The sequence below is a fragment of the Pipistrellus hanaki genome (genome assembly GCF_964339955.1).
Source record: "Pipistrellus hanaki genome assembly, chromosome: 17".
Classification (NCBI taxonomy): Eukaryota; Metazoa; Chordata; class Mammalia; order Chiroptera; family Vespertilionidae; genus Pipistrellus; species Pipistrellus hanaki.
The window spans coordinates 7,221,727-7,244,887 of NC_140519.1; the positions used below are offsets into that span (position 1 = coordinate 7,221,727).

Genomic DNA, 23,161 nt, shown 5'->3' on the forward strand with positions numbered 1-23,161 from the left:
CACAGTTCTCAAGGCAAAACTATGAACTCTGTGACAGGATTCAAATGTGGCAATATTTATTTTGAAGCTCTGCATTTCATAATACTTCTCAAATTCTAGATTAGGGAAAATTTTCTTTTGGGTGTATGCTTTGCTTAAAAAAACTGTTAAAACTGGTTGATCAACAGGTTGTTGAGAAGTTAATTAGCAAACAGAATTTGTCTGTGGTTTGACTCAAATATATGCTAAATATTACAGATCATTGGTATCCATAAAAAGCTGAACAGAGCAAACTTTGTATATACATAGGCTTAAAATAATTCCAAGTCACTGAAACTATTTTACTAACCTCAGAAGATGCCTAATTTCTTAAACATTTCAGCTAGCCAGGTGTCTTAATTACTTTAACTCTGTCCTGAATCACCTGTGTCACTGGAAATAATAGTTGCCATACAAACTTTATGTCATTATTCCATCAGAACCGGCACCATGATTCTGTGATGTGCCAACATGTTGACAAATGAGGGATCTAATTTATGAATTCGTAACTTTTTTTATTTACTTGTCAAAAACGTGTGTGCCTAAATGCCAGGCATTATCCAATACTTTGTGGTTATAACTGCAAGCAATGCAGACACACAGGGCTGTGATCAAAGGTTATACTCTGGCACGAATAGATCGTACCTCAATAATTCTAAAAGAGGAATGAAGCCTGCCACTCAACAACAGCCATGGAAATATATGTGATATATATGTGATATATATAGATATGAAATATATGTGAAATATATGTGATACGGTTGGTTATGTTCCAGTTCATGTAGTAATATATTAGCCAGAAGCAAACACCACAGCTCTCTTCCCAGTATCTAAAGGCACTCCTGTAACATGTAAGGATCATATATAAATGGACAATTGGGATTTGAATAATTATGTTTGACAGTTTAATATGATGTGAGAGGACCAGAAATGTTAATTCTTCGTCATATTATAAGCAGTACATAACATAAAATGTGTGCTCACAATCTTTGCTTGTCAGTAAAACATTTTCTCCAAGGGATGATGTAAATGCTGATGAGATTTTCTTAGGTCAGTTGTCATGATCTAAGCCGAGTCACAGGTGAGGTCCGAGTGAGACAGAAAGGAGATAGGCACAAAGGCAAAGGCATAATGCTATTTAGTGGCAAAGTTGGGCCCAGAAGCCTCGTTCTCTAATTCAAAGTCAGCGTCCCTTTCGATTATACCAGTCAGCTTCACTCGCCCTATTTAAGAATACAGGGTGTCAGTGCAACTCACTATTGCCAAATGATTAAATTACCAGCATGACAGGAGAGGTCCTGAAAATACCAGCTTTTAATTCATAATCACATTCAAACGAAACTACAAATAATACTAGAAACAAAAACTATACTGAGGCCAGTTTGGCTCAGTGGATAGAGCGTTGGCCTGCAGTCTGAAGGGTCCCAGGTTCGATTCCAGTTAAGGGCATGTGCTTTGGTTGCGGGCACATCCCCAAGAGGGGGTGTGCAGGAGGCAGCTGATCGATGATTCTCTCTCATCGATGTTTCTAACTCTCTCTCCCTTTCTCTTCCTCTCTGTAAAAAATCAATAGAATATATTTAAAACAAAAAACAAAACAAAAAAAAACTATAAACTAACATGGAAGGTAATTCTTTGTGATGTGGTTAGAAAGGCTTTGTAAATTAAAACACATATAGCTATGTCTATACTTTATTTATTAAACACATATGACTATGTCTATACTTGATTTGTCAGTAGAGAAGCAAGAAAAAAAATCAGTGTTATCACTGGAAGCTGAGAACCTTTTACTTTTCAACCACCTGTTCTACTGATAACCTCTCTCTTTCTTAAGGATAGCATGTCTCTTCTTTTTGGAAGCACAACAAAAAGGAAAAAACATTTAACTAATCAGATGTTAGTATATTGTTCTTCTTTTCCTACAAAAGAAGTTAAATTCCTTTTAGTTCTTGCACTTTCTACATAATCCAAATTAGAACACAAAAGGCAATTATTCTCACTTTATATTTACCCTGATATGCTAGTATATTTCCTACATAAAAACTAAAGTGATAACCTATATCTGAAAGTAATATGGGCTATATTTCCTCTATCAACCTTATCAGCATTTCTAAAGATATAGACATCACCCTGCATTCTAATGAACACATGGTAATCCTTAAATTTCTGACATCAAAATGGAAGAAAGTGAGGTTAGTGGACTGCCAGGCCTGAATCAGAACTCTGAATTAAAACTAATTAAAATCTCTAGTGTTATCAATAATTTCCCCCAAGAACATAATTGTTCAAGCTTACTTATGCTACTTTACTGAAAATCATGTTTATAAAACTGTAGAAAAATAAGAAGTATTTAGTATTAAATAAAATAAAAAGAATCAACCATTTTTACTATTTCAGCATATTTGGTCTTTTTTTGTCTACATCTATTTTTCTACTTTCTATCATAGCAAACATGGAGTTTGTATATTACATTTCACTCATGTTATAGCAGAATCGGCTTATTAAGATACATATATTTGTTTATGGTTGCATAACATCCCTTTGTTAACTTAAAACATCTGCTCTTCAAACAAAGCTATACACATTTAGGTGGTTTTATATTTTTTACATGGTAATAAAAACATGGAGAGACCAATGTTTAGAGATAAAGAGACCCTGATCTGTACCCTGCTTCTAACTTTTAACAGCTGTGCAGCTTTGAACAAATTACTTTCCTTCTCGGGCCCTCTCATGACACAGCAGTAGGGTGATTTTAATAAAAATGTGTGTAAAATGTCTAGCACAGTGCCTGATACATAATTCTTACTAAATCATGATTATTACAAAAATCTTTCGTATTTCAAATTATTTCCTTAGCTAGATTCCCCGAGTAAAATTATTCAATCAAATATAGGAATATTTTAAAAGTATTCAAACTTCTTGATAAATGTTAGGCAGATTTCCTTCCAATGGGAGTATACTAATTTAGAGCCTTGCCAGCAATGAGTGCAGTCCTGAGCAGCAATATTAACAGACAAGTGAACTTAGAAAAAAAATTAAGGTTAATGAAAAAGCCAATTATCTAAACACCTTAGTATTTATACATATATGTCATTAATGAATTAGGTTCAATGTCAACCTACCCTGCATGAGGGGCTGCTATCCCTTTATGCGAGGGAGATAAGGTCTGAAGTTTGTTTCCCAGTGAGCTGCTAACTGAAGACACTTTACCTGAAGAGACACCTTACAATAGAAAGGTATTAGTTTTAATGAAACTCTGGGGGGGAAAAAAATCACATAAATTAGCATCTGACAAGGAAAATAATGGATTACTGGTAATAAATCTAAACTTGTTATCAACTAAGAATTATTTTTCTTTAAAAAATGAAATTTCCAGGGAACATCTAGTATCCTTCATTTCTAATTTCCATACTTTTTATAATTTACATACAAATAAAAGTACACTTCAGTGGTCAATATTGTCTTCTAACCATTAAACATTTGTATATTAAGGACAACTGTCAGGTTCAGAGCAGTATAGGTTGAAATGAGGAAAAAATAGTCACAGAATCAAAAAAAGAACTTGGTTGCCAAAACCGATTTGGCTCAATGGATAGAGCATCAGCCTGCGGACTGAAAGGTCCCAGGTTCGATTCCAGTCAAGGACATGTACCTTGGTTGCAGGCACATCCCCAGTAGGGGGTGTGCAAGAGGCAGCTGATCGATGATTCTCTCTCATTGATCGATGTTTCTTACTCTCTATCCCTCTCTCTTCCTCTTTGCAAAAAAATCAATAAAATATATTAAGAAGAAAGAAAAAAAAGAAAAGAACTTGGTTGTCTACTCTGAACAAATCCTATATCATTAACAACATCAAGGATATTCATTGAAGCTAAGACAATAAACACCTAAAGTAGAAGCTATTGAAAGTTACTTTATTTTTACCCTATCTCTTAATTAATTATAAATCTGTTCTAATGATCCGAATAAGATATTGTCTTCATTTCCTTCTCTACTAACACTGTAAACAATAACAAGAAAGGAAACGAATTCTCTCATGGCTCATTACCTACAACAGTCTTGCTGCTGCCACTTGGCTGTGGTAATCGTGACGATCCCGCTGCCAGGGTCCCAGGAGAATTTGTCTTTTTGAGAGCAGGCGGCTTATACTAAAATAATGAACATAAATTATTTCATCATTTTTAATATCAATTGTAAACTACTGTTTCACAGCTAGTATTTCATTCCCTTCAATGAGCAATCCTTTTATTCATTACGTTTGCCCAAAGTGAGAAAGTGCAGATTAGTGTCACCTCAGAGAGAGGTTTCCCAAAATGTCCCTTCTCAAAACTGGCGGACTGAAAGTTTGGCTACGATGTTCCATTTCTAAAATAAACAGAAAGCAACTTTCCCAGTTCATAGGGGAAATGTTTAGTGGGAAATATTTCCTCGATGTTAGATTCTAAACACCAAGCAAATGTTAACAGAAAAACTTGGACACCTAATGCTTCTCACTGGGTGGAGTGACTTTTAAAGGTCAGGATATAGCATGTCCCTGGGTGTGGTTTTATATTTCATATGTATAATCCAGCCACATTTACTGATCACATGCCTAAGATTACATATCAACCCAGACAGGTTTACAAGAGCTGCCTTCGGATGCCCCAATGTGGAGAGAGAGCCAAGTCTGGCTTCCCATCCTCACCAGACCACATCAGAGGGATGGGATGTGGGTTAAGAAAGAACAAGGCACATCAGCTTATGTTATTTTTATTTGTGCTCCACTCTCTCAAGGGATATCACTATTAATTTTATTTCACTGTCTCTTATGAGCCAAATTTTGCTCATTTACTAAATACAAAACTATCTTATCAATCACCTAACCTGACATAAAGAAATGCACTTGCCCAGGGTTACACCCCAACTGAACAACAGAACGGAAATGAAAACTCAGGCCACCTCAGTGCCAGCCAATGCTTCACTATAAGGTGACTAGAGGCCCGGTGCACAAAATTCATGCACAGGTAGGGTCCCTAGGCCTGGCCAGTGATCAGGGCTGGCCAGGACCTTCCTTCATTCTACACTATCCCCTGGTGGTCAGCGCACATCATAGCGAGCAGTCAAACCCCTGGTTAGATAAACTTCCTGGATGATTTGCATATTAGCCTTTTATTACATAGGATTACTGCATTGTGTGTGTACTTGAGAGTTAGCCTAATGCAGTATTTAGTGCTTAGGACTTTATCTGAAAATGCATTTTAAACCTGATTTTCAAAAGTCAAATCGTATTTTATAACCAATAATCAGTAGTAGCACTACTGAAAAGTTGCTAGCAAAACACAAATTTTAAACATATCTCTGAAATTCAGTATGTGACCTTAAAAAAAATCTTGATAAAAGGGTCTCTTATACACACTCAAATACCATGCACATTTGGAACTATTATGCCAGAAACTAAAATTTCTTGCACACTTGGCAAATAGAAAACCTTCAATAACTGTCTATCAGATGAACAAATAACTAGAAGACCTTGGAGACAAACTGTAGACAATTTCTTCAAAAACTTGAGAGGTCTTCCTGGTTTGTTTGGGTTTTTATAACTGATTTTGAGAGAGAGAGAAAGAGAAGGAGGGAGGGAGGGAGGGAGGGAGGGAGGGAGGGAGGGAGAGAGGGAGGGAGGGAGAGAGGGAGGGAGGGAAAGCAGTGGGAAACATCAATTTGTTGTTCCACTTATTTATGCATTCACTGGTTGATTCATAGATGTGCCCCGAGTGGAGATCAAACCTGCAACCTTGGCATACCGGGATGACACGCTAACCAACTGAGCAACCTGGGCAGAGCGGAGGTGTTTCTGACTTAAAAGGGCAGGTGTGTGGCTCAGCTGGTGGACATTGTCCCATGCACCCAGAGGCTGCCGGTTAGATTCCAGGTCAGGGCACATGCCTGGGCTGCTGGCTGAATTCCCCAATAAGGGGTGTGCAGGAGGCAGCCAATCAATGTTTCCCTCTCACAGATGTTTCTTTCTCTCCCTATCCCTTCTTCTCGCTAAAAAATTAATAAAAATATTTTTAAATATAATAAAATAAAAGAGCATCTGTTCATATGTCTCTCCCACTAAAATATCAATGAAGATATTAGAAAATATTTTAAAATAAATATGAAAACAAGACCTAAAAAGATTTGTCAAAATACCAGAGACATGTCTACTAAAATCAGGGTCCATAAAACTGAATTAAGAAACAGAATTGGTGGCCCACACATGAGCTGCATACACAAAAGGGGACGCATTGCATAGTGAGAGGCCAAGCCTTCAGGTTGAGAACAGGCAGGAAGGGCCTAGTAAAACTATATATAGAGCATATAAATTTTTATGTACCTTTCAGAATTTATTATTAACTTAATGGCTTAGAAATTGAAAAAGGCAAAATATGCCTTTCAAATAGTGCTTTGCTTTTCTGCTCTCTATATTAGGCCTTCTATGATTTTACTCAATTTTACTGTTTCCTGAGGTCCCTAAAACGTAGTCCAACCTTATCTATCGCCTCTAATAGCTCCTGTTACTTTCAACAAGAACTAGTCAGGTTAGTTTCCTTTGTGAATCCTCATGCTACTCTGAATGCCTCTTGTTTAAAGATTATTCACCTGCCTCTCAGTAGGTTGCTGTCCCCCTGCCCTAGATAATGGGACTCTTTCCTCCCTGAGCTGCATTTTATCTATCTCACAGCATCTAGCTAACATTCTACCAGCAGTAGAAAGGCTTTCAGAATGACTAGCTATTAACAATCTCATATAAGTTCATTCAGAAGAAATAATTTTCTTTTAATATAATTATAGTCAATATACACAGAGTGGCCAGATTATTATGCATTCAGAGATCATGATAATCTGGCCACTCAGTGTATATTTCTCTTTCATTCATAAGTATTTGTTAGGTGCTAATTATTTCCTGTATGTGTGGGGTTTTTTTTATGCTGATCACAACTCTAGTAAATTTCCTTACTAAAAGAGACTTTCTTTAATGGAAAAGCTTAAAGAATGTGGAAGACATTAATCCTATATAATAAAAGGCTAATATGCAAATAGAACAAACAGCAGAACAACTGGACAATCAGTCGCTGTGGGATGGTGGAGCAGGTGAGTGGGGGCACCAGAACAAGGTGGGCACCAATTGCTGCCAGCACCAGAGCTGCTGCTCACACTCACTGCCAGTGCCTGGCGCCGGTCTCGGTCACTCGGCACCATCAGTGGGTCCAAGCAGCGGCTGCCGGCCCTGATCACCCCTGAGGGCTTCTCCACCTCCCCCTACTCCTGCAGGGCGATCGGGCAGCAGCCACCACTCGCACCCATTGCTGGCGCCAGCCCCAATTGCTCTGTGCCATCAGTGGGTTTGAGTGGGGCCGGCACCATCAGCTTGTGGGAACAGCAACAGGAGCAGGACTGCAGGCAGACAGAGGAACAGGGCAATGGTGGGAGGAGTCAGGCGGGGGCACAGAGGATGGGCAGAGACTAGCCCCTGTGCCTACCACAGCCTCGCGGCCCACAGTTCCTTTCAAGGTGCACAAATTCGTGCACTAGGCCCCTAGTTTCTTATAAAATGGCAGAAGGTACTATTTAGACCAATTTTTAACAAAGTACTAAAAATGTTCAGGACTGATAATACTGTGTGCTGATGAAAATACAGCTGCTAAATATGATAAGGAACATCTAAACCTCTCATGAAAAAGTACTGTATTTAGTCTACTAATATACACTCAGTACTTGCTACAGTATCTGACTCGAAGAGGGTACATATAGCCTGGCCAGCAGGGCTCAGTGATTGAGCATCAACCTATGAATAGGAGGTCATGGTTTGATTCCAGGTCGGGCACATGCCCGGATTGTGGGCTCAATCCCCAGTGGGGGGTGCAGGAGGCAGCTGAACTATTATTCTCTCTCGTCATTGATGTTTCTCTCCCTCCCCTCTCCCTTCCTCTCTGAAATCAATAAAAAATATATTTAAAAAAAAAAAAAAAAGAAAATATGGGGTTAGAGTAAAATGAACATACACAACTGGACATGGAATTAACACTGATTTAAGGTGAGAAAATCAACTACTAGGATTTCACATTTATCAATTATTTGGAACAAAGTTGTTGGCATATATACATTCTATTGTATTTCCTTTGCTCTACTGATTATTTTATTCTTGAAACAAAACAAAAAATCGTATTACGGTCATTAACTGTTTATATGTAAGATATGTGTTTGACATCTCTTTGAGAAATCATTCAAAATGAGTCACTGTTCTTTCGCCACAATGAAAATAATAATGAAGTGTTTGTTCTATTTCCAATAATATTAACAAACATTTAATAAAAAAATTCTCTCAAGAAGACCCCAATTGTAATGGAGTCTTTTAATTCAATGTTTTATTTGTAAGTAACAAGAGAAATGGATTTATTATCTGCTAGATTTATAGTACTAAAAATTTATTTAAAAATGAAAGCTTTATAAAAAAAATGAAATTTGCTTGGAAGTATGACATTTTCATACTTCCAATATGCTTAAGAAAACCAATAGTACTGTAAAAATCAATTTCATATAACAAAATCTTTCTATGGTTAATAGTGTGCTAAATGCTTTCACATACATTATTCCATCTGCTTCTCACAATACTCATGGAAATTACCACTGCACAAATGAAGAAATAAAGGCTAAAATTAGCAATTTGGATTTGACCCTACATTCATTCCCTCAATAGCATTACTCATACATAACATGGAAACATTACTCATACATAACATGGAAACATTCAGTTCTTAGATTTTTTTTTAAATAATTGATTTTAGAGAAAGAAGAAAGGGGATCGACGGGGAGAGGAAAGGGGCCGGAGAGGGAGAAAGAGAAAAACATTGATTCGTTGCCCCCTGTACCTGCCCTGACTGGGGACCAAACCCATAACCTAGGCATGTGCCCTGACCAGGACTCTAACAAGCAACCTTCCAGTACACAGGATGATGCTCCAAACAACTGACCCGCTCCAGCCAGAGCAACACTTACATGATTTTCATGGAGGTAATTGACTGGCATTTTCTTACTCCTCTATCACCTCTGGTTTCCTCTGCACCTGCTTCACCAATTTTTAACTTATTTTCTTACATATTTCCTAATACCTCTTCAAAATCTATATACAATATTTATAAGTTTCTACTAACTCAAGTCCATTTCTAATTGATTAACTGTAATTATTTTCTTTCAATTAGTCATTCAAATTTATTACTAAATCCCTGAACAGTAATGCATAAATTTTAGCAGGTGAGAAAATGATTCTTAAATGTTCTATGAAACATAAACATAAAACAGTTAACTTGAAAAAGTCATTTTCTCATTTGTTTGTGGGCATGATTAAGTAGCGTATTTCACCTGTGTCCGAGAAGCTGCTTTGCCTTTGGTGTCAGTGGAATATTTGCTTTTATTACTAATACGTGCTGCCTGTTCTTTACAGAAATTTATATGTCTATCAGCCGCATTTTCATTAAATCTCCTCTGGCAATATGGACATTGAATATAATCTAAAACAAAAAAAAAAAAAAAGCAATTATTAACACAATACTTTAAGTAGGACATAATGAATTATAAGTTTATATGAAGACATAAGCATAAGTAATATTTAATAAACAAAATCTCTCACTTCCTTATAACCACTCAATCTGACTTATCCAAACTTGGTATAAAGATGTTTAAGCACAAAGTGTTAGTCTATAATAATAAAACCATAATATGCAAATTAGACCGCATGTCCTTCTGGGCGTCCTCCCTTCAGGACAGAGCCTGGGCAGGTGGGGACCAAGACAGAGGTGGCCGCCACAGCGGCGGGGGCCAAGGCCCTTGCAGGAATTTTATGCATCAAGCCTCTGGTATACAATAAAGTCCCATGTTCTTCCTGCTTAGAATCAAATTTGAAGGGGGAAAAAGGTATAAATCCTTGATACAAATATGGAGGAAAAATGTTATTTCTCTTTACTTCTATAATGCCATGTTTCATCATCCTATCTAATAAAGAGGGAATATGCTAATTGACCATCACACCCTCACAAAGATGCAGCAACCACAGTCAATAAGGAGGCAATATGCTAATTGACTGCCACACCCTCAAAGATGGTGGTGCCCACAGCCACAAGATGGTGGCACCCATTCCCCTCAGCCCTGCTGGGGCACCCGCCTCTGGAGTCCCCAGTTCCCTCAGCCCCCCAGCTGCCCAGAGCCAGCCCAAAGTACAGGCAAGCCTTGGATGGAAGCTGCCCAGCTGCCCAGGGCCGCCCAGCCCAGCAGAGGTGTAATGGGGGCATCGCCTTCCCCTGATTGATGGGTCACCTCTCGAACCTGAGGGCTCCCGGACTATGAGAAGGGGCAGACTGGGTTGAGGGACCCCCCCCTTCCAGTGCACGAATTTTCATGCACCAGGCCTCTAGTATATACATATATTTATATGTTAGATTAATTAGGCAGTAATAACACATTACATTCAAAATATATTTTAAAATTTATGATCATCTATTAAAATATTGTACTTCAATTAGAGGAAAACTGTCATAAAATAGTTTTAATCGACTTTGTATTTATTATCTTTTAGAAGTCCCAACAGATGAAAGAAGCAATATATCTCAACATAATTAATTCAGCCCAATGGTATGATTCCATTATTGAACATCCATTCAAATTTAAGAGAGAATGCTTCCATGATAAAATATTCTAAAATGCAATGTATACTATAAAAAAAATTATTTTAAAATTAAATCTCTAAATTATCCCAAGCTGAACTAAATTTTGTAGTACTATAAAAGATCTCAACTGAGACACTGAAAAGACATGACTATAAAAATTTAGCAGTGTCAAAAAAATCTCTATTTCAACAAGTTTACTTTTCTATAGGGGTTTACCTTTAAATTTATACTCATTTGAAGCTCAGAAATCTGTCCTGCTAATTAGTGAGTAAATCTAAAATTTCTAATAACAAAGAAGTTGTCTTGTCAGGACTATGATATTTTAAATTTTCTATAGCCCAAATCATGCTGAACTACTGGAAGTCTTGCTCTCTTACCGAGGTAAACATGAGAAATATAGCTATGTTGAGTAAGGTGTGATATATACAAATGCCTCCGAAACAGAGAAAATTCAACTTCGTGGGAAAAATTTAGGGAGAATTAAAAGAGACCCAAACCCAGTTGGGTCATTCCAGAAACACACCTAACATTAAAGTTAATTATTCTAGAACAGAGGCTGGCAAACAAGGGCCCCTAGGCCAAATCCGTTCTGCCAGCTGCCTGTTTTGATAAATAGTTTTATTAGAAGACAGCTACACCCATTTACTTACATATTGTCTGTGGTTGATTTCTTGTAGTAGGGGCAACAGAGCTGAGTATTGCCTGCAAAGCCTAAGATATTTACTATCTGGCCCTTTTAGAAATAGTTTGCCAACTTCTTTTTCTATAATAAAACATTAAAAATGATCATATCTAGATTTTCTAAAGAAATTTCTCTTTACAAAGTAATAAATCCCAATCTAAAATACTAACACAATTTTGATGCAGTTAACTTGTTACATTAAAATAACAACCTCTTCAGGCTACTCTAATAATCAATGTCAAAATGTCAAATGCGCTATTTTAAACCTATTAGTATCATAACAACTCAAACGGGGTAGCCAGCAGCCTGCCTTCTTTATTTTTATAACAATAATAAGCACCTTTTACCCACTCAATGAAAAAATGTAATGCATGAGTTTAGGGCATAGTTAGGTATATCGATTTATATGGTAATTTCCTCACAGGAACTATATATTTTTTAAGCAATGTTACTATTTTCTTCCTTCCCAGATGAGAAGATTCCAAAGAACTAAGCAACATCACTGTGTGAATCTTACTGAATGACTATCTTTCAATTCACAGTGAGCATGATTAAAATGTTTCCTGGAATATTAAAATTTAATAGTTGCTACAATAGTTTTAAAATGATATCATAGTGTTTAAATAGAAGTACTGAGATAAAAATGTTCAACATGGGTGTGTATTAATAAGCCTAAATGCTTGCTATCAACATTATTTTGTAGCAAAACTTTTAAAGACTATGCTTCATCAGGTTCCATTATTACAGATTGTTTGATAACAACTTAAAATTGATAAAAATTCTACCAATATGTTGTCCCCCATGAGCAGTACTGTCAACAACAGGCATATACCTGGATCGTAAGAAGGTGGAGGAGGAGGAGGAAGCTTGCCCCCCTCTTTGAGGGCCTGATCCAGGCCTTTGGCTGCTCTTATGGTGGCAATGAATTCCTCATGTTTTCTTCTCCAATTAGATGGTTTCTTTGGCGGTTCAGGCTACAAAAAAACACAATCAATTTTAGAACATTTTTTGCACTGAACTGAGATAAAACTTGATGAAATGCCATATTACTTTAAATATTTTCTTACCAGCAATTCTTAAATGATTTCCTTCCCAAATTTACAATTACATAAAGAGAACTTAATGCAACTATGTTATAAGTAATTTCTGAAATGCAATTTTAATTGTACTAGACACTAAAAAGACTTCTCTAGGTTTCACATTGTGTCCCACGAGGTGTCCCACGAAGAGTGTATTTTCCTGTTTTCCCATAGTTCCTCCAACTGAATATGTTATCACACTTTTTGGTTTTTAATGATTAGAGATGAAAGATAGTTCTCTCTATAGTTTTCACTGGCTTTTCTCTTATAATGAGTAAGAGTGAGCATCTTTTCATATAACTAAGAATCATTAGTATTTCCTTTTTGTGAACTATTTATCTGCCTGGTCAACTTAGCTAGTAGGTGATTGGTTTTTGGTTTTTTTTTTTGGGGGGGGGGTTTGTTTTTGTTTTTGTTTTCTTAAACAATTTCCAGTAACTCTCTAAAGGAGACTAGCCCCAACCCTCCCTAATACTCGTGTCCGTCTTTTTACCCTTTCAAAGATCCTTTTAATGGGAAGAAATATATTGTAAAGATAGTTTAATTTACAAGTCTTTTCTTTATGATCTCTGGATTTGTAGTCACAGTTAACAAGGCCCAATCTCACCCCAAAGTAAAATGGGAATTTTCCATGTTTCCACCCAGAGCTTTTGTGTTTTAATTTAAAATTTTAAATCTCTTACTCGTTTGGAATTTATCCTGATGAGTGGTGTGACATAAGGATTTCACTTTACTTTTTGTTTGTCAACATAGCTATACAGTTGTCTCATCATCCTTTACTGACTTTCCTTCCCATTGAACTGGGACAATACTTTTACCATATTCTCTTTAGTATTTGAGCTTATTCTGAAATTTCTCTTTTGTTCCATTATTATTACTATCCTTATGTCAATATCTTTTAAATATTGAGATTTTATGATATTTTAAAATCTGGTAGGGTAGCTTACTTCATTTTGCTTCTTTTACAATCTTTTTTGGTTATCCTTGCATGCTATTTTTTCATATACTTTAAAATTAGCTTGTCTAGTTTTTTTAAAAAAGACATAACATTAAAATGAAAAGACTTATAACATTAAAAATGAAACATTACATTCAGAACCAACTTAAGGAACTTAAAATTTTAATATGTTAAGTCTACCCATGAGATATATTTCCATTTGAAGAAGTGTTCATTTTTCTTTCAGTAGTATTTTAAATTATTCTTTGTGGAACTCATACCTGTTACCTTAAGGTTTATTGCTATAATATTTTATATTTGGTGTTTCTCTTTTATAAAGGATATTTTCTTCATGTTTATGTTGAAATATAAAACCTAGTAGTTTCTGTAGACTAATATGATATTTCATTACTTCACTGACTTCTCTTATATTGGTAGTAATTTATCAGTTGATTCTTTGGGGCTTTCGCCTCTTAATGACAGTTTTCCAGTCTCTACACATCTAATTTCTTGTTATTTTCTATCTATCAGCTTGTACCATACTGGTTAGAGATGAATCTTGTTCCTTGCATTAATGGAATTCCTTCTAAGTATCTTTCCATTAAACATGATGCTGGCTCTTCTGCCTCCAGAGATTTATTTTGTCATATTATTGAAATATTCAATTATCCCTATTATATTTTTATTTTTTAAATCAAGAATATAAGTTGAATCAACAAAGTCAAAACATGGTTCTTCAAAAACACTAATAAGGAAAACTAATTAAAGAGAGAGATAGAGAGAATACAAATTACCAAGAATAGAAAATACAATAGTACATGATCCAGTTCTTACAAACAATAGAAAGAAAACATTATAAAAAAAAAACTTTGTTAATAAATTTGATAAGATGAAATGAACAATATTCTCAGCAAATACTACAAAACAGATACCAGAAGAAACAGAAAATCACAATAGTCTTAAATATTTTTTAAATGAATCTACCATTTTTAAAAACCCACAAAGAAAACTCCCGGCCTAGATTTCTTCCCTATTGAATTCTTGCAGAGATTTAAGAAAAAATAGCACCCAATCTTTTAAAAACTCTTTAAAAATATATAAAACAAGGGAACAACTTTCCTACTAGTCTTACAAAAGCAAAACTTTGGGCCGAAACCGGTTCGGCTCAGCGGTAGAGCGTTGGTCTGCGGACTGAAAGGTCCCAGGTTCGATTCCGGTCAAGGGCATGTACGTTGGTTGCGGGCACATCCCCAGTGGGGGGTGTGCAGGAGGCAGCTGGTCGATGTTTCTCTCTCATCGACGTTTCTAGCTCTCTATCTCTCTCCCTTTCTCTCTGTAAAAAATCAATGGAATATATTTAAAAAAAAAAAAAAAAAAAAAAAAGCAAAACTTTGGTAAAAAGAATAATTGTAGTTCCACTTCTCTTATGAATATATATGCAAAAATCTTAACTAAATATACAAACATTTCCACGTTTGAGATGAGCGACTCTGACATTTAGTACTTGGTATTGAAATGTCTGATCACAACTCTGGCGGGCTCCACAGTGAGTATCACTCATCTACTGGTCAGTCTTGCTGCCCTCTTCTCCCTCTTTCACAGTGTCTATATCAGTGCTGAGCTAATAGTTTTTATTACTCTCATGAGTTAGGTTTTCTTCTGTACAGCTATTTATAAAGGAGAGGCCAGGGTAGCCTTCCAGGCTACACATACCAATAGCTCTCTTCTGTGTTTGCATCAGATACAGATGCAAATAAGGCCTCAAAGTGCGATTAGACATCCCCTTCTGCTTCTCTAAAACAATACGGGTCAAGAGGGTTACTACCGCTGCCAGCCACACTCCCTCACACAGGACACAGCACTGAGTGGGCGCGGCGCCCTCGGAAAGGTTATTTTCCTTTTCCGGTGCTTTCTGAGAGTCTCTGCCACTAGTGGGGCCTCTTAACACTCTGTGCTTCTTATCTCCACCTCCTCCCTCCTGGCTTTTGTCCATGTCAGCCAGGCTCATTCCAGTCCCAGGCTCTCCAATCCCCTGCAGCTCATCCCAGTTCCTGCCAGCTATAGTAAACCAGGGATAGACACTTCCGGATAAGACCCCTCAGCACCAAGGAGTCACCTGTAAGAAGCCAGGTTCCCAGGTCTGGGCCCTCGGCCACACTGCACTTCCTGCGCTTCCTTTCTGGATCTCAGTGGCTGTAAGCAGCCCTTGCATTTTGTGGTCTATGGATTACACCTGCCTTTACTTTCTCCAAAAATGAATTTTGTGTTTGCTTTGCTCCACTCTGCTTGTGATTTTGTAGAATATCCTTGATACAGATAAAGATAGGGAGAGGTAAGCTACAATGTTCAAAATCTTCTAACATACTGCTTCTCAAACTATAATATGTGTATGACTCAAACATGGATTGGGTTAAAATGTAGGTGCTGAATGAGTATGCGTGAGTGGGACCTGAAACTCTGCATTTCTAACAATCCAAAATGGTGTTGATATTATAGCTCTACAGACCACCATTTAAGTAGCAAAAATGTAAACTATTTAATGTAAATCAATGCTGTACTTGCTTTTTTCTGAAGATTAAATTATTTTAAATATATTTTATTGATTTTTCACAGAGAGGAAGAGAGAGGGATAGAGAGTTAGAAACATCGATGAGAGAGAATCATCCATCAACTGCCTCTTGCACACCCCCTACTGGGGATGTGCCGGCAACCAAGGTACATGCCTTTGCCCGGAATTGAACCTGGGACCTTTCAGTCTGCAGGCCGACGCTCTATCCACTGAGCCAAACCGGTCCCGGCCTGAAGATTAAATTTTGAAGTATATAAACCCACAGGGAAGTCACAGGAAAAAGATAACACTTATTAAGAGAATACCATGGATAAATTTATGTAATCCCTATAATAACCCCATGAGATGGATGCTACAACTCCTACTACCATTTTACAGATAAGTAGAAGTATGAATTAAGTAATTCACTCAACACAACATGCTAAGTAGCAGACCAGAGTTAAAATCAGGCAGACTGACTCCGGAGCCCTTTTTTATACCCTCTATGTTATACTGCTCCCAGAGATTTCAATAGTTTATCTTCAAAGCGAATTAAAGCAAATACAATCACATATCTGGACGGTGACTAAGAAAAACTTCAAATAATGGTTTACCTTATTCAAAATTCACCAATATTCCCTTGGATAAATGGATAAAAATACAAAAATGGGCATTCCATTTTTTTTCTACTACCCAAATGATTTTATCAGTAAGATTAATTGGCCCACAGGGAAGAGGGTTGTTTCATTTGAAATCTTTATTGTTGAAAGTATTACATATGTTCCCTTCCCACCCCACCCCTCCATTGATCCCCTCCAACCTGTCCCCAACCCCCATCCCAGATCTTCACCAGCCTATTGTCTGTGTCCATGGGTTATGCATATATGCATACAAAGTCTTTGGTTGATTATCTCCCACCCACCCATCCTCCTCCGACTACCCTCCTCCGAGATTCCAAAATGTTTTTTGCACCAATGGGAGAAGTTATTACCACTGAAAGCAAGGTTGTTTCAAAAACCTATTCAATGAGGTATTCAAATTTTAACTATTTCACTGAAATAACTCTTTAAAACTTTGTCAAAGTATTTATGTGACTTATTCTTAGCAATATAAAGTATCACAGTGATATTAAAGAGTCATTATCATAGGAGATTCATTGCTTTGATAACAAGAAAGAAAAGTTGTCAATGGCTATGTGAGGACAGTTGAACAACTGGTAAGTTTTTCCCAGAAAGCATAATAAGACCACAAATATTGACAAACTCTCAATCAAGATAATCAATCTCTAGTATGCTAAGATGTCTATAAATTATAGTTTTACCTTTGTATACAGGGATTGCTCTACTAGTAAGAGAGACTTTAACACATTAAAGTATAGCCTAGGTAATTAACAATGACTTAAAAGGAACATGTGAGGAGGGCTTTTAATTATTTCCAGCCTATACAGCTAAGCAAGTGATCCTCCAATGCTAGAAAAACCTCCTTGTAATAGTGGGAGTTGAGAAGTAGTTTGGCTTCCTTCTTTCCAAAGTCTAAAATAAATAAGTTTGTGATCATTTCTAAACAGAGAACAGTACACAAAATTTTGGTACTGGAGGCCTGGTGCACGAAATTCATGCATGGAGGTGGGGTCCCTCAGCCCAGCCTGCACCCTCTTGCAATCTAGGATCCTTCAGGGGATGTCCAACTGCTGGCTTAGGCCCGATCCTCAGGGATCCCTCTCATAATCCAGGACCACTGGCTCCTAACCACTCGACTCCCTGTCTGATCACCCCTACCCACTCACCTCCTGCATGATGCCCCTAACCACTCTGCCTGCCTGCCTGATCGCCCCTAACCACTCACCTGCCTTCCTGATAACCCCTAACCACTCTGTCTGCCTGTCTGATCACCCCTAACCACTCTGCCTGCCTGCCTGATCGCCCCTGACCATCTCTGCTTCCGCCCCCACCATGGTGGCTTGGTCCGGAAGGACGTCTGGAATGACATACAGAAGGTCATTCGCTGTCCAGTCTAATTAGCATATTATGCTTTTATTATTATAAATTAGTATAACAGATAAGGATTATATATATATATATATATATATATATATATATATATACACACATATATACATATACATACATATATATATATATATATATATATATATATATATATATAGCAACAAGGTTCATACTGTTCAAAGATTATACAATTACCCTAGGTTTTAGAGGTTTTACTGTTGGAATATCAGTTCCTTCAGCTCTCTGTCTGCTCGAATCAAAAGTCTTCCGTTTTTTAGTGGCAGTTTTCTGGCAAATGGGTCCATGTTTTTTCTGTTAAGATAAAGAAACACAATGTATCATTTTCATTTATACAGAAGGGAAGACTTTAAATTATCAGTCTAAAAACTGAAGATAAAATAAGCAATAAATAATACATAAATAAGACATACCTTGCTTTGACTAAAATTGTTATAAAGCATATGTAATGCATGCTATTATTTATCTTTCTTACCATAGAAGGTATAGATAAAAACTCTTTCAACATTTTATTGAGTTAATATTCTCCTAGTTTCACACTGCTAAGAATAAGGGTAGTAATGTTACTAAGTCAAAGCTATTTGAGTGGGGAAAAAGTTATTTTCATCATTAAATACCTAAAAATAAATACTAAAAAAAGTATATGTGGAGAATGCATTTGTATTAGGATTACAAAGTTGCTATTGTAGAGGTAGTTCGGATTACTAAAGCTGACATGAAATAATAGGACAAAGTTGTCAGATTTGTGTCCCTGCATCCTTCTTCCACAGTTATCCCTTTTTTCCCTTCCAGAACTTACAGTCTGCCATTCTTTACCCAGGATTTTTCTTGAGTTTTCTAGTGCTCCATTCCTACAGATATTTTTCTTAACATGACTGCAAACTCATTCATTCAATTACTTACATATTTATTCATTTTAAGAGCATTGCAATGGAAGCTTTCTTAACTCATCTCCAATTAACCTACTGGATAAATAATCCTTCTCCCTCCATGAAATAAAACATGTGGACTGATGACATCAGTGCATTAAATGAACTTTTTTCCTTTTTGTATTTTGATAAACACTAACTGAACAGCTTGAACTGTTCAAACAAGAGGAAACCTCCCAACTGGTTGGCTCAGTGTCCTGGAACCTCTCATATTTTTCAACACACAATTAGTAATCCATTGTACATACTTATTTTCATTTGACAAACAAGCACTGTAATTATAGCAGTTAGAATAAAATATTTTAAGTATTAAGTATGGCTAGCCCTAGCCGGTTTCGATTCCGGTCAGGGGCACATGCCCAGGTTGTGGGCTTGATCTCTGGTGTGGAGCTTGCAGGAGGCAGCTGATCAATTATTCTCTCTTATTATTGATGTTTCTATCTTTCTCTCCCTCTCTCTTCCTCTCTGAAGTCAATAAAAATAAAAAAAAATAAAAAGTATGGCTAGCAGGCGACTTAAAACATCTTTCACATGTTCAGTTGTCTATGTCAAAAGTATGTAGTGTGCCGAAACCAGTTTGGCTCAGTGGATAGAGCGTCGGCCTGCGGACTGAAAGGTCCCGGGTTTGATTCCAGTCAGAGGAATGTACCTTGGTTGCGGGCACATCCCCAGTAGGGGGTGTGCAAGAGGCAGCTGATCGATGTTTCTCTCTCATCGATGTTTCTAACTCTCTATCCCTCTCTCTTCCTCTCTGTGAAAAATCAATAAAATATATTTAAAAAAAAAAAAGTATGTAGTGTTTGTCCCCAAAACTGAGATATATACCAGCTATAGTTATTACAGTGATCATATAATCTAATTAAATATATTACATAAATAAATGAGGGCAAAAAAAAGAACTTTTTTCCTATGGAAACTCAGGTGAATGCTTTGAAAATTATATGAAAAATAGTGAATTGATTTTTAAAAATCACTGAATTAAGTATAGGAAAGCCAATTTTATTTATATATTTTTTAATTGATTTCAGAGAGGAAGGAGGGGGGAGAGAGAGAGAGAGAAACATCAAATGATGAGAGGGAATCACTGATCAGCTGCTTCCTGCATGCCCCGCACTGGGGATTGAGCCTGCAACTCAGGCAGGTGCCCTTGACTGGAATTGAACCTGGGACCCTTCAGTCCACAGGACAAAGCTCTATCCACTAAACCAAACCAGCTAGGGCAGGAAAGCCAATTTTAAAGAATTAAGAAAAGTTGTCATGTAAGAGGAGTCTGTAGTCCGACTGACATTTATGGATTAATTTCTCACTTTGCTTAAAAGAAACAAATTGGAAATATTAAGAGGATGGAAAATGCTATATGGTAGAATTCTAATCAGATCCATATTCAAAGAAAAGTCTTTACATCAAAATATTAGTAGATGTATATTTACAATATATTTGAAAGTACAAGAAAATATCTAAGTTACTACATAGGCATATTTTTCTCATTCTCTATTTAGATGTTTACTGTATATTAAAATCAATTAAAATTGCTTTTATTTGTATGTACTAAGTATCTAAAGAATGTGTCATGTAGTTTGGGTACACTTTTAATTGAAAACGATTTTCTTTTGACTATTTCAAACATACAGAACCACTGAGAAAACAGTGTAATGAACTCCCCTTTTACTCATCACCCCTTCAACAATTACAAAGTCTTTAGCAATCTTGTTCCATTTATCCAGCTCTTTTTCTGAAGTAGTTTAAAGCAAATCCAGACACTGTGTCATTCTATACCTTTAAATACATTATGCATTTCTAAGAGTTTTCTGTTTTATTTCTATTAATATCCCCACAAAGAGAGGAACACTTCAATACTTTAATAGAGAAGTTCTGAAGACCAATCAAACTCTGAAGGGACGAGAAGACATGGAAGGAACTTCTACTCTTGAATAAAGAACACCAGCCAGGACCTCATCCAATTATTCCACAGGCTGTTTCTAGGAGAGATTCCAAAAGTACTGAACCACACTGATCTGTCACATCCCAAAGGAAGAGGGTACTCACTAATGCCACTGGAAAAAATGTCCGTCCACAAATCTTGCAAGGTAATAATTCTCCAACTTGAGCACTCCCATTTTCTAAAACAGAAAAGAATTTACTCAATAGTATTTTATGTTCAAATTGTAAAGCTTCCAAGTTTTAATGTCTTCTTTTAACTTCATATATAAGTTATCAGTTCTTGTGAAAAAAAATGTCTTGTTTCATTTTAAATAAGCAACATTGTCAATTAAAATGAGCACCAGACTTAAGAGTTTATTGACCAGAGGTCAATAAGGCCATGCCAAGTCCTGATTTAAAGATTACCAAACTGATATGTTGGAAGTATCTGATTTATTTTTAACCAAATCAATTTATCATAATCTCTTAATTTATAGGCTAGCTCCATTGTAAATGATTCAACTTTAAAAGTCAAATTTATTTGAAGGTTAAATTATATAGTATTAATCTTCAAAGCATTCAGAAACAACATTGGTGATCAATGATCTGGTTTTCTGAGATAATCTAGGATAAAAAGAAATTTGTTCTGTTTAACACTTAGGAAGTATAATGCTTTAAGGAAAAGATCACCTAGATACTATGTAAATAGGCATATGTGAATTTTTCATTATTTTACACATATATTAAAATTCAATGGTCTAACAAGTTGAAATAATCTGACGTTATGGGCATAAATTGATTAAGAAGACAGAAGTTGCTGCAACTTCTGCTCAATCAAAAATTAATACAGCCCTGGCTGGTTGGAGTGTTGTCCCATTCCATACACCAAAGGGTTGCAGGTTTGATTCCCAGTCAGGGCACATACCTGGGTTACAGTTAGACCCCCTGTTGGGGCACATGTGGGAGACAATCAATCGATATTTCTCTCTCACATCAATTTTCTCACTTTCTCTCCCTTCCACTCTCTCTAAAATCAATTTTTAAAAATCTCCTCAGGTGAGGATTTAAAAAAATTAATACATATATCATGTACTTTATGCAACAAATTTTGATATGAAAATGATAACAGAAACTACACTCTTTGGAATTTTACATAACTGAGTCAATTTGTCATTTTTATTATCTTTCAAAATATCAAATCTAAATTTATTTCCATAACTCTAATTTTCTAAAAATACTTAAACCTATATCTTTACCATATTTTCTGATGGATATTGCATTAATTATTATAATTTTTTATCTATATGTATAAAAAGGCTAATATGCTAAGTCCATCCAGGTACCGTAATGATGTCATGTAGCAACACCCAGCTTCCTCTCCCTAGTAACTAGCCACCTTGGAGTTTCTCCAGCCCAGGAACACTACTTGCTTTATAGCCAGATGGAAACATTTTACACTGTAACCAAATGTCTGTGAAGCATTTTCCCATGCCTCATCTCATTTGATCCTCACAAAAGTCCTGGAATAGGTAGATAGGAGACTCGGTGGAATTCTATTTTCCGGAAGATGGAGATCTAGAAAGCTTAGAAACTTGACTCGACTAATAAGAAGAAATAGTGGACTTTGAAAATTACTTCAGGTTTTCCCACTGTGTAGAATATAGTCAAACTACTGCAGTTAGATATTTTACCCTTTGTTCTCCTGGCATGATCTACAGTAATAATGTGCTTCGTGTTGATATTCCCTGCTGTGTTGCTGACAATTACCTGAAAGAGAAGTTGGGGTGATGCTTCCCTAAGCTGGAAAAAGTTGAGCTAAATCAGAAAGCAGGTCTAATTAAGCAAGTTTATTCTGTATCTATATATATCTATAAAAGGCTAAGTTGACTCGCACATGTGCAATACATATAAAGATCTCGCTGGCGCCTATTGCACATGTGTGTTGCAACCTATCATTGTCGATTGTGAATTTGATTGACACTTTTATTATAGAGAAGGGCGAATAGTGATATTAAAATATTTCTTCTAATTAATTTCCTTTCGATGTTCACAAATTTGTGCACCAGGCCACTAGTCATATATCAGACAAAGAAGTAACATAAATAAACTCGTGCATAAAGTACAATTATGAACTCATATAATTTGTTCTTCATATGATTTATTTAGTGGGTTCACGAAAATGAATCAGGAGAATCAAGAGACATTGGTGGGAACACAATCAAACAGTGACAGAGGAACTGGTTTGTTCTCTCCTCTCCTCACAGTCCACTGCCCTATTTTAGTAGCAGATAGTGACTATCTGTCACCTCAGATAGAGGCAATGTCTATGGTGGCAGGTA

At 36.4% G+C, this 23,161-nt stretch overlaps 1 protein-coding gene across 1 annotated transcript in view; it reads right to left on the reverse strand.

Annotated features, from left to right (window-relative positions):
* ZC2HC1A (zinc finger C2HC-type containing 1A) overlaps positions 1-23,161 on the reverse strand; it is a 51,757-nt gene that overhangs the window by 20,722 nt on the left and 7,874 nt on the right. The window contains exons 2-7 of the mRNA XM_084864935.1: positions 20,949-21,022; positions 18,151-18,267; positions 12,215-12,356; positions 9,400-9,548; positions 4,067-4,166; positions 3,141-3,240 (exon numbers count right to left, since the gene is read on the reverse strand). Of these exons, the coding sequence (XP_084721061.1) occupies positions 3,141-3,240; positions 4,067-4,166; positions 9,400-9,548; positions 12,215-12,356; positions 18,151-18,267; positions 20,949-21,022 (682 nt within the window). The remainder of the gene's footprint in view (positions 1-3,140; positions 3,241-4,066; positions 4,167-9,399; positions 9,549-12,214; positions 12,357-18,150; positions 18,268-20,948; positions 21,023-23,161) is intronic.